Source organism: Colossoma macropomum, unplaced genomic scaffold (assembly GCF_904425465.1).
Source record: "Colossoma macropomum unplaced genomic scaffold, Colossoma_macropomum, whole genome shotgun sequence".
Lineage (NCBI taxonomy): Eukaryota > Metazoa > Chordata > Actinopteri > Characiformes > Serrasalmidae > Colossoma > Colossoma macropomum.
Window position 1 is genome coordinate 7,004,922 of NW_023494786.1, and position 13,442 is coordinate 7,018,363.

General features: G+C 39.2%; 1 protein-coding gene across 1 annotated transcript in view; it reads right to left on the bottom strand.

The window, feature by feature from the left end:
* nectin3a (nectin cell adhesion molecule 3a) overlaps nt 1–12,888 on the bottom strand; it is a 40,000-nt gene extending 27,112 nt beyond the window's left edge. Inside the window, exon 1 of the mRNA XM_036559026.1 lies at nt 12,750–12,888. Coding sequence (XP_036414919.1) covers nt 12,750–12,840 — 91 coding nt within the window. The 5' untranslated portion in view covers nt 12,841–12,888. The remainder of the gene's footprint in view (nt 1–12,749) is intronic.
* Nucleotides 12,889–13,442: the final 554 nt, after the last annotated feature.

Here is a 13,442-nt window from a genome sequence, read left to right on the forward strand (position 1 = left end):
TTGACCTGTCCAGACCTGGTCATGTAGTGGACACATGGCTATGGGCAGAATTGGGCAAGGTCAGATTTTCAAAATGCTAATGGTGAAAGTCAAATCTACTAGGAGAAATCTAAATAAAATCCATGCATGCCATTTGGTTTGCTGAAGAAGGGGTTCGGAAGCATGCAGCCTCCCTCATATTCCCACACTCATACATTGTTTGTATTCTGCCAAGAAACTTGCTTTGAGCACTTTATGCCATCCATTAAAAACTGTCTTCAAAAATAAACATACACAGCATAGTTAATGCAAACCAAATGTCTGTAAACATCACAGAGCATGGCTTTAAAGAGGTCCATTTTCTTAAGACCAACTTGCTGTAAGCCTGGATTAATGATAGGTGTGCTGTTAAAACAAATCGCATCACCTTCAGCCTTCCTTCCCTTCCATACTGCTGATGAATGACACTTAGGCCTACAGAAGGTGACTTGCAGCAGGCTGGAATTGATGCTGCAGCAGCCGATACTGTTATTAGGCTGCACTGCACAGATGAGATCAATGACGTTGCAGACCGTTTGGCTATCATTTAAGCCAGCCTTGTGCTGAGTGCTGTGATGTGAAATGATATAAAAGGACTTAAAGGTGCATAATTTGTGCTGGACATTTCACTGTTAAAATAATATAAAAATAAGAACTATTTGTTTAAGATACAAAACACTACTAGCGGTCTTAAACTTCTGCAGGGTGTTTTTCAGATCTACCACAAATTTACTAGCATTATATATTAAAAGAAGACACATGTAGGTTCACTGGTCATTTTGGATAGATAAATAAAATGGCTACTTTTGTGTTGTAGACATTATGACCCCTGGTTCTTATCAACACCACTGTAAAGAAATTTGTCATCAGTTTCTCTCAATTTCACATCTAACAACTCAGAATGTCTGTTTGTATCTGAACTGTTCAACTACACATGATACACATTAAATTCCTCTTTAAGCTGAGTTGTTGATTCAGTTTTCAGACCAACTTGACCTGTGCTATGCTTCCAATTTGAAGCAGGACGGTATGCAGTCCTGAATTCTTCAGTCACATAGCCACATAAAGCTAAACCTAACAGCTTGTTGCTTCCTGGTATTGTCGCGGCATGCAATTCAAATCAAACACAAATATTCTTGGCTGGGCCTCTTGCTACTCTGAACTCAATCAGGATGTAAAGTTAATGGTTTTATTGAAGCGCCTGCCCTTTCTCCTTTCCCCGTGAGCTTTTCCACCCATCGTAAAGGTCATTACTTAAAGGAAAACATCAATGGCCTCAGTGCCAAGGGTATCAGATGCGTTACAGCCCACTCTTGCCACCAACTAAAACACAATGGAAGTACTCAGCTCTGCCGATTGAAAACAACTTATCGTACAAAACACACCATCAAATCACCTAGACATAACCACTGGGGTACCATTTGACCTAATCTACACAAGCAAGCCAAAGAAAGAAGAAAGGGGTCAAGGCAAACAAAAGACGGGTCTGTGCTGGTTGATTCTCCCATGCCAGCACCATTCATCCTGCTGTGTCAGTGTGCAATAGTTAATTTGGGAGCTCATTATCAGAGGTCAAAGTTAAAGGGATAGCTTGGGAAAAATGCTAATGTGACTAACATTGAATGGAAACCAGCAGGGCAAGAAAGCCGACAGCTAGCATGATAATGTCAACTTCTGGCTTTGCACTGGGAAGCATTAAACCACATGGTGTGGCTGTATTGGAGTAATGGTGACAAGGCCTTATTAGGGCTGCCAACCAGCCTCGGAAATTAAATTCCATTGTTACCCTAGTTTGTTTGTCAAATATTCAAATATATTCAAATTCAGTGTTATGTGTCCTTATGTCACGTGACGAGCCGTGAGATGGTTGTCTAAGAATGTATACAGACTTATTTTTACATTACTATTAAGAATGACTTTTCCATAAAACCCTCTGGCCAGTGAAACAGTGAGAGCTTGTGTGTTGCACCGCTTAGCCGAGCAGCTAAACTAGCTTACTTCACTATCTTATGTGTATAAAATCAGTCCCACCATGATCTCATGGCTTTTTCTTGTGACTGAACTAGTCTCTGTACCAAGCATCTAATGTTTTGTGCAACACTAAACAGTGCAAAATCACCCACATAAGTGCACAGAAAATCAAGTTACTGTTTCATGATGGAAAAGCCGGCAGAGATTTCTGAGGAGGAATCCCTCCTCTCCCCCCACAGCATGGCAGCAAATCACAGTCGTTATTCAGTCAATCCACAAATAAGGTATTTAATTTCTACTGACCAATACTTTCTCAAGCTTTTGAATGGAGGGCAACAGAAGTTAATATGTATATAAATTATCATTGTTGGAAACATAATCTGACAATCAGCTTTCATTTAGTTTTTTCGACAGATTTCTGTGAACTGTCTTAACCGCTAGAGCTAAACATCCATCTACAAATTACATTGCAAGCAGTGATCATTGGGGTCCAAGCACTATGTGCCACTATGGAGCTGGTTTCTGGCTAGATTTACTACAGAGGATCTCAATTGCAGATGGCTGCCAAATTCAGTACACATTGGCCTTTTTGACCATAGTTTGTTAAGCAACACATTTTTAACAAAAAATGTCAAAATACCTAACTACAATTTTGGATATGACTTGTATTTGCATAGGTGTTTCAATGAACTAACTAATTCTACAGCAGTTACCCCTATATTGTGGTCTCAGAATACAAGAAGTGTTAAAATCACTTTTCTCCTAGCAACAATCCCACCAGACCTGTTACAGCGGATTGGTTTTCTGGTCACCTGTTTCACTGCTCATGAGTTTTTGTGTCTGGATTTACACATTTAATGCAGAAATAGAGTGATTGTTGGACAAAATTGCAGGTTTGGTTGATTTTGCGTAAATCTGTAATCACAAATTCCTGAAGGCACCACACTGCATGATTATTTGTTCATGCTACCCAGGATCAAGAACTGAATCATGTGCTGAGTCACATTTAATCACAACTGGGAATAATCTGTGCACTTATTACATCTGATAAAGGGCAGTGAATAGTGTGGAAGTGTAAGAAAGTGTCAGAGTTCACAGGTAATATCAAAATACATCATTTCAAAGTGCTGTGGAATAATTTTACGCAACAGCCGCACACAGGCGCCTTTACTAAATTGGACTAAAAGTATGTTGCCTTCAATCAGCGGCTGTTTTTACGGGACCGTTCCTGTCCTCAAAAACACGCAGAAAAGCAGACTGCTCCTAACCAAAAAACAAAGAGGTGTCGCCCTGGTGCTCGGAAGGCTTTCAAGAGGCGGGAGGGTTGCCAACAAAGACACAGAAGAAAGGGGACAAACCAAAGAAAACAATATGTCACGGAGCCAGCGCATTGCAGAGACGAGGAAATGCAGTGGTTTGGTCAACATGGCACACTACAGGCATTCTCTTGGTCACAGGGCGTTTACTTTCCCGCCACACCCTCTTTTCCCCCAATCAGCCTTATTCCTCTGAAAGGCAAACTGGAGTACTAATCAGTATTGACACAAAATGCCACCCACCTTGAAGGTTTTGCAGGTCACCCACAGGTTTGTTTAGGTGCCAAAGCCATACAATGTCTAAAGATACAAAGTGGACAAACATCATTGCTAGAAGAAAAGAACACCACCCCCAAAATCCAGAACACAGTCTGCACTCTTACACTTATTTACTCCCTGAGGCTTAAACCTTCATACTTTAGGCCTGAGCATGTGGAACATTAGGCTAATGGACTGCCTGAGCTTTCCAAACATTTTTCTTCCCATGACACCATAGCAACTCATTTTGAGAAGAAAGTCTGAGAAGAAAAAAAGAAGTTTTGTGACTTAGATGTTCCACAGTTTGTTTGGATCGACTTTGGCTTTTAAAGATGATTTCGCATACTAGGCTGTTATTCAGTGTAAAACTGGATTCCACAGTGTTACATGTACATTTCAGCTTGACCTAAGGTAGAAAGAAAAGGCATCATGAGTGCAGCAGAAATGGAGTTATTGCAGGAGACATAAATGAGGAAGTAAGTTTGAGGTCAAGTCTTTATCCTCCCCAGTTTATTAAAGTTTTGGCTCAGCAGAGAAAAGTCCTGTCAGGCTAAGCACAGCCAGTGCAGCAGGAAATCCTCTTCAAGACGTAGCCAAGTGCTGAATTATTTCAAACATCACAGCTGACCTGCTAAAATGAGCCTACTTCTACCATCCCAGCTGGTCCAGCCATGCCTTTGTGGTTAACTTGCACTCTGCAGTAGGGTCCCTTATAGCTTATGGCAATGTTCAGATGTTACTCATAAGTTTCTATAGGTGTTTTGATTAATCAAGGCATAATAAATGTAAAACAATCATAGGCATTAGCTTTTATCAAAATAATACAGGCCATTTTTTAACTGTGTCACATTAAGAGTTCAACAATGAGCTTTTATTTATGCTACAAGGCAAATCACAATATACAGCAATTAAGGCTGCAAGAATAATTATATTTTTCTTATAATTGCAATAACAAGTATCCACAATGAACATCGTTGAGGGCTGTGATTAACACACTATATTACACACGCAGTGCCAGAGTGACATAATTAGACTGACGGGAATGTAGCGTCAGGAGCCACGTCTAATATTACAGCAGTGGCATCTTTCCCTACACAGGTCTCAAACTTGGGCCTGAAAAGTGAGTGATTTAACCACTCTGCTATACAGTTAGTTACAAAGCACAACATGTGCACTGCTAAAATACTACTGTGTCCTTAACTACTAGCCTATAAAAAAGCTGATGAAATGTGATGTATATCCTCACTTAGTGTTGTGTATAAAATGTATGAAGCAGTGATGCCTACTGTCACAACAAACCTGCATCACCATAAGGAGCTTTTTAAGGAATTAAATATCTATTCATTCATGTGTGCAGGTCTTCAGAGAAACCTGTTCAGGGGATGCTGACTGTTGTTTCAACAACCTTACAGTGCACAAAATATGTAAGGTAAGTACCTAGTAATAGATGTGGGCAATATGACCATATTTTATCATGAACGTGGCAAATTTTGTCATCATGATGAACAGTATGCTATAGAACACTGGCCAACTGCATGTATCATTACAAAGAGAGCATGATTAGTTTTGGTTAACTGGATTGACTGAAATGTTCAATATAAATCATTGTATTCACAGTTTTTAATTGCAGTGTTTAAATGTGGCACTACTAATGCATTAGGTCTGTCAAAATATTGTAAGTTTCAAGATATGACATATTTGCAAGATCGGCCACCCCTAACTATTAGTATTTCACATATTTTTGGTTTTTTTTGTTGTTTATTTTGTACAATCGTGAACAGCTCTTCTGTTATTTTGTATTTTGGTTACAGTTTACTGCAAAGTTTTCTTTGTATTTTAGGTCCAGGCCTGGTAGCAATATAATTACAAAATGTTCTTTATATTGTGCAGCCCCAACAGTACAAACCGCAGAGTTATCCAGGGCTGGCATGACCTCTTCAATGAAATGGCCTGTGTGCCATGTTTCTGCACAGAAACCCTCGTTAAAAACTTCCACAGGGACTAACAACTACAAAGACTGAATGGAAGGGTACCACAAACAAATGCGCTCTTTGTTCTTAAACTCTGACGATACAATGGTGAAGGACATTGCAAGAACAGTTTGAATGCATCACTGAATCCTAAGAGGAAATCATCTTTAGCTTATCTCAGAAAAGGTGTCACACTGGAAAACTCTGGTTTTAATGTGGAGGCTTGAAGGTCACCAGATATGAGACTTTGTGAAGTTTTGCTGTGATCTCTTCAGACCTTTAATAAGCTTGATGCCTCTGAATTATGCCATTTCAATTAACATTGTGTAAAACTTTACTATCTGCTATTCCAACTAAGGATGCATAGATACACAAATTCTGCGGTACCTGATATTTTTCATGTACATTACATAATGCTCAATGGATTGCGTTATCAGAGATTTTTTTGGTTTTTTGAATGTAACATCTGAACCTGTTCAGTAGTGATTTTCATTTCAGGAATTCTAGAGCATTATGTCCATCTGTATCTTTATAAATGCCTATAACATGAGGGTCATTCTCATGAAACCACCTCAAAACATGTCCAGAAATATTTGAATGTCATTAGTATCATGCAGATTCAAATCACTGTTCTATTTGAAAGTTTTGGAATTGTATCTCACTTCCGCAACACACTTACAGCCACTGAGGTTTTTCTTTTTACTTTGCCACATAACATTGTTATTTTGTTTCACATCCTTGCTGTGTATAAGATAATCATTAAAAATAAAGAGATTCAGTTAAACAGTTAAAAGTGATACAATATTATACATATAATGGAAAAAAAAATATTTACAGCTATATTTTTAATGAGAATTTGGTCACTTAAATTGGCAAATGTTACTAAAAATTAATTTAAAATGAAATTATTCAGGTTTATTTTTAATTGTTTAACTAGGCATCACTGTTTGTATATCCAAAGAAAACATTAAGCTTTAGTCATTTTAATTTTTTCAAGTTAGATCCCAGTATTTGTCATGTTCATGAGAATAACCCATGAGGAGAGGAACCCAAGATGAACTCAGAATGCCCCGAATGTTTTCCCTTCTGAAAAGACCACATAGGAAACCAAGTGCAGGCCACACTTTGGAGAAAGTGAAAATAAACAGAGTTAATTGTTCCAAATGGCTTTGTTTCACATAACAGATTTTAAAAAGCATTCTGAGAAGGGCAGCACAATACATCATTTGTTAATCACAATAGTGACGTCAAATTTCTCAGTACTGATTTCACAGAAGTTTGTAATGCAGATAGTCCTGTAACCAATCACTGAATGTTTTATTGTGTGCTGGAAGCATCCTGACTAATCAGTGTTGTTTCTTTGAGTGTTTGGATGAATTAAGGCATTCATTTGATCCATTAAACACAAATGACTTTGGTCAAAACTAATGCAGGCGTTCTTTCACCACGTCAAGTTAAAGGCAAATTCAGACAATTTTTACAACATTTCAGCATATTTAAATTATTTAGATGTAAACAAAGTCACTCAGAGTGGTTTGATGTGAAATGCTCCTTTTTGTAGAGACTTACAAAGTGAGAAAGTTCACAGTGGTGGTGATAGGAACCAGGTGGTTGAAGTGTTTAATGCCTCTAAAAGCTTCCTCCCAGAACGCACTTACTTGAAATGGCTATTAATGCACTGTTCAGTGCGTGAGACTTTGTTTTACAATAGTTTTGATATGAGCATAGAATGGCTTTTTTTACATGCAGGCAAAAAAGTGCCTAAAGAAACGTTTAGTTTTAGATTTAATACTATTTTACCATTTAACATTACACCGAAAAACTCCAGGGACATATGTAGGTTTACTGGTTGTCTTGAAAAATAAATAAAACAGATGTATTTGAGCTGTAAACATCGCGACCCCTGTTTCCTATCACCACCACTGTAAAGAAAGCTGAGTTGGTCAGTTTCTCCACAAAGAGCCACTTCTTCACATCAAACCTTTCTCAGTGACTTCGTTTACATCTCAATGACAGAAATATGCAGGAATTTTAAAAAATCAGTAGAATACCCCTTTAGGGGTTCATGAGATTTTCACTATTCTGCAAAGTATAATCGCTATATGAGATTTTGTTTATATCATGCAGGTCTAATTCTGACAAGCCTATTTCATTCCAGATAAAATCACAACATAGACACTGAGATGCTGAATCAGTGCTGTGTCTCTTTTATCCCGGGTAGAGCCATGTCCACCATAGCCAGGTGCCTCGTTGCCAGCACTGGAGGTCACTACATTACATTCTCTAATGGGCTGCTCTAATAGTCACAGTCTTTCTAAGTGTCACATCTGCCAGATAGGAGACACAAAACAGCAAAGTGCTTCTGTGGACAAGACTTGTGCCCCAATGTTCCGCCGCAGCCCACAATAAAGCCTAAAGAGTCATTTGCTGATGGCCCTCCTTCAAAAGAGCCTTTTAACTGGATTGGCAGATTTCGGTCCGCTCCACAGGCTAAGTGAGATTAAAATGAAGCACAAAGACGGAGCAGAATGATGCAACAGAACAAGTTGGTCTTGGTTAGACTGAAAAGCAAGGCAAGACTGACTGGGTTGTGCTTTTTACATTAGGCATGCTTCTTTTATGATAGACCTACTTCTTCTTCAGAAAGAAGTCGGAGTTTACAGAGTAAAAATTAAATGAAAAACAATTCAGTAATTATATAATGACTGACAAAGATGATCTGAATCAGATACAATAAATATCACTATCACTGCTGTAAACTCAGCATTAGCCAACGTCATCTGCCCAGGTACTGTAATGATCACTCACAAGCACTGTTATTACAAATAACCACAATTACAATATGCAGTAACTCACTTGTCATTGTAAAAGCAGAAGTGTGTCAAGTGATCATTTCATACTGCAGATGGCTGTGGTGCCGGACTATCACTGCCCTGTACTGTTTATTATTCTCGTCAGCACCCCATGTGTCTATTAACAGGTTTTACATTAGTGAGCTGTTCGCAGGTTTTACATTATACTATCTATTAGCAGGTTTTGGTATTACATTTTCATGAGGTCAGTTCGAACAGGACTGCTATTACTGAAGGAGTTGGTTCGGTTAATTACAGAAGGTCATCTGCTACTGACAGAGTACAGACACTGCAGATTCATACTGGATTAAACTCAAGGGATTTCGTCATTAAATATCTGAATTACAGGACCTCCCCAGGTTGGGCTTTTTAATAAGCTAAGCTGAATCAGGTGTGTTATAGCGCATAAAAAACACTAAAAAGTACAGGGTGTCCCAAAAAAATTGACATCATTTGAGATGTGAATATCTGAGTAACTACATGTCTGAGGCAAACGAAATTGAATAGGCTTCATGTTGAAGATTTATCTATCAAAGTTCGAACAAGTAATTCAGAGGGATGTCGATTTTATAACCGATTTCACAAAGCTTCACAAATGTTCAATATGTGCACTGCCTGTGACACGACACACATCAAGTCGGTAGTCCAGCTCCTGCCAAACACGCTGTAGCATGTCTTGCGTAACAGTCTCCAGCGCAGTAATGATTTTCTGCTTGAGTTCCTCTAGGCTTGTAGGAAGAGGGGAGATATAGACCAGTCCTTTCACATAGCCCCATAGAAAAAAATCACAAGGTGTGAAGTCAGGTGAACGTGGTGCCCATTTCAACAGCATTACATTACATATTAAAAATTAAACTTGGTTAGTTTTTACACATTGTGTTAAAATTTGAGATCATTGAGGGAGAATTGGCTGTTATTAGACTACGAAATGATGTCACTTTTTTGGGACACCCTGCACAATGCTGTGTTACTCTAAGACAGTGAATGTGTTTAGAACCACTTAATAATCCAATCCGGATTTCAGCAGTTGATTGATCTGATTATTCAAGTGGTCATGTAAACAGCATACTCTAATTTCTTAGATAGGATTAAGGCCTAGAAATAAAGAGAGTTGGATTTTAGCTCAGTAATCAGGTTTTTGTAATCGGTGTTTTGAGACGCCAATAAAACCTTTTTGAAGCGATGCTAAAACCAACTATGTGCTTGAAGAAACAAAGAATTTAAATATTTTTCATCTTCATTTATATTTTCCACTACAGTGACTTGATGTCAAAAAAACAGGCCTATCATGATGATGAGTCTTATGGATTATGTCACATCTTCTACTGTGAGTTTACTGGTGGGCTGCAAAGCAGAAATCTGATTATTCCCTGACTCGTGTAGACACTGAGTTTACCCATTATTTGATTACTGACAAAAGCTGATTTTCTGCAGTTATCAGATTATTAAGTGCATGTAAACGCACTCAGTGCTTTCTCAACCCTGGTCCTGGAGGCCCACTGCCCTGCACTTTTTACTGTTTTCCCTGTTCCCAGCACCTGATCCAACTAATCAGCTCATTAACAGCCCATTATTCAGTTAAAGTCGGTGTGTTAAAGCAGGAAAAGCACTAAAATGTGCAGGACAGTGGGCCTCCAGAACCAGGGCTGAGAAACACTGCTCTAAGGCTGGGATTGAAAGACTATTTCTATGGCAGCGGTGCCCAAATCCTGCTCCTGGAGATATACCACTCTGCTGAGTTTAGCCCAACCCTAATCAAACACACCTGATTCAGGTAATGAAGACCTTAAGGGGGGTCTGAATATTAGACCCAGGTGTGATGGGTCTGAACTCTCTAGGGTGGTAGATCTCCAGGACCAGTTAGCCATGCTCTCCTGTAGGAAACCATGTTTGGCAGCCCCAATATAATGGAAAGAGCTGAGCTGATTAGACTTACCAATGAGGATATTACCTAATGACATTTAGACTAATTATTAAAAACAGACCTAAATGAAGAAAAAGAGACATGCTGATTATTTACAGACTTGCCTGTAACAATCCTTGTTCCTCCTTTATCTCTGATATGAAACACACACAATGTCCTTTACGTGGAGCATGTCATGGCCTATCCCTATAACGAGCAATGATGTCTATATTTATTGGCTAGTAAACTTTTACAGTAGGGTGACTGGGTAAGGTTCATCTTGAGCAGCAGTGCTCACACAGATCTCCGGCCCTGAAGAGTTTAGTTTCCTTACCACACCTGTCTCTAATATTCACAAGCTCCTAAAGCTCTTGATTAACTGAACCAGAAGGGTCACTTGGGGTTTGAACTTTTCTCAAGGGGTTGCTAGATGTCTTCAGTAACTTCTGCAGAAGTTACTTCAGGGTATCAAATGGAGCCAACAAATACCTTAAAAAGAAAGACTAAAAGCAGACATGAGCAGAGGTGGGTTGAGTAACCTGAAGCCACACTCAAGCAAAAGTCCTGTTACTGCAGTGTAACAATGACTCAGGTAGAAGTACAGGTAACTACCGAAGACAACTTTAGTAGGAATCAAAAAAGTATTACAGAACTGAAGTAAAACTTCTAAGTACCTCTAGAATCTATCAGTATAGGGACTGACATATTTTAGGCATTATAGTTCTCTTTAAGCAATGTTTAAAACAAATTGATAAAGCTAAAAAGTCAGAGATATGAGCAGCAAAGCAGTCCCCGAGGTGCTGTCACCAACAGAAAAGAATGAAATTTAACACAAAAAAGGAAAGTGAAACTAAATGTGAATGACTAAAGTGGAGCTGAGTAAATAAAGACTCATTTCCTCACAAATATCCTTGAGTGTCAGTGAAATCATAATCATTTGAAAAGTACAAACCAAGAAGAATCATACCTAAGCAAGTGGAACTGCTTAAACGTATCTGGTTACATCCCACTGCTGGAAAAGTTATTGTGATTATTGACTTCTTCCCCTACTTTTTCCACCTTTCCTAGCTGTGGTGAAATTTCTGAACACTTCCTTTAGCTATGTTCAGCGTCAATAAGTGTATACTTATGTTAAGACAACAAAAATGGAGGATGCATCTAACAAAAACAGGTCAAATTACTGCTAAAGTACTGCTTTAGTTAAAGTGGAATTCCACCAATTTTTTCAAAATGTCTGTATAATTTAGTCACTGAAATATAAAAGTCATTCAGAGCGGTCTGATGTTAAATGATTCATAGTAGAGAACTTGACGACTTAGATTTGTTTACAGTGGTGGGGATAGGAACCAGGGGTTAGCAAAAATTGCTATTTTATTCACTATTTAAAACCACACGTGTCTTCTGAGTTTTTATATGTAACGTTGATGATGGGAAATAGTGGTAAATCTGGAAAAATAAGTTTTGGGGACTACTTAGCCTCATAACACCCTACATACACCCCTCTGCCATGAATAGCTTTTAAAAATAGATGTTTTAAGGTCAAATCCTTACCACAAAACATTCGTAAGACAAGGTCTAAGAGACCAAGCAGCGTACTCGTAACCATTTAATGTCATAACTTTCTGTGAGGGAGCTTTTAGAGGTGGACGTCTGGTTCCTATCACCATCACTGTGAACAATTCTGATTCTGCAAGTTTCTCTAGTAAAGAGCATTTCACACCATACCACTCAATGACTTTATTTACATTTTAAGAACTTAATTATGCAGAATTTTTGAAAAATCGGTGGACGTCCCCTTTAACCGGCTAGGCAGGCAACAGAGAAATTCCATGTTGTCCACACTGGCGATGCGATGAGCTGCAGTGTTTACGTTGGTCTGTAAGACCCCCGCAGAGCTCTTCCCATCTTCACATCTCATTACTTGGCAAAAGTTTACTTATTGCGAAATTTGCGACTAAGGCATTTTGCAAGAATATGAAACCAGTTATAAATGATGTCATTTTTAGCAAACTCAACTAGATGGCTACCTGCATGTTTGAGCTGATAGTGCTGCTTTTCAGATCAAACACATTAGCTGCAGCTAAATTTAAATGATTTTCAAGCTAAATAACACAGCTAACATTACTTGTGCTAACGGTCTAGCCTAACTACTGCAGTGTCAGTTCAGTACATTCAAAACTGCACTGTAGCTGCTTAATCTCAGCAGCCTCTGTCTTCCAGGAGTCCCATAAAGCACTACTGACCATCTCTAATAAACAAAAGATGCAAATAAACACAGCTAACGTTAGCTAGCGGAGCATCATGACGTGTACTGTGCTATAACGACACTAATCGCGCGCCGTTACCGTTATGCCGTTATGTGACGCCAACAGCCCACCCAGCAAACTTGAAGCTAAGTTTCAGACAAGTTAGAAGTCCAGCAGAAGGACTAAAAACCACAAATAACCAAAACGTAGCCTACCGGTAAAGACGAATAAGAGAAGAGCGAGATTAAGTGACAGTGCTGCAGATGCTGGAGTATGTCCCAGGGTAAAGCCGCGTCCCTTTGCCATGATTTCTGAACGCCGACGCTGCTGCGCTGCTGGATCGGACACACGGAGCCAGAGTGACCGCTCGGAGAGGAGGCGGGGCCACCGCGCCAGTGGGCGTGGTGCGTGTTCAGCTCGGCATCGCCCCGCCCACCTCCCCGACCAAAATAAACTTCCATAAGCTATTTTAATTACAGCATCTATTTTCAGTCAGGCGGAACTTCGCACAACACGTAAACAAGCAAGTTAATCATAAGCTTTAATAGACATGCTATCATTTTCAGCAAAACGAGACTAAGACTGGTATTAAAGAGCCCGACCATTTTTAAAATAAGCACATACGGTTTACCCGTTATGTAAATAAACATCTCTCTCTCTCTCTCTCTCTCGCTCGCTCGCTCGCTCGCTCGCTCTCATTATATATATGTAAGTATAGGTGACTGTGCAAAAAATGTCTGGGTATCATGGATCTTGGTGCAAGTCAACAGAAAGAAGGTCCTTGAAAATATGCGTAATGATAGCTCCGGTACCCTCGACACACGTGGAAATTTATTCCTAAAATTTTACTCAAAGAGAAACTTGAATAGTTCAAACTCAGAAGCAGCACTCGGATTAAAGCACACACC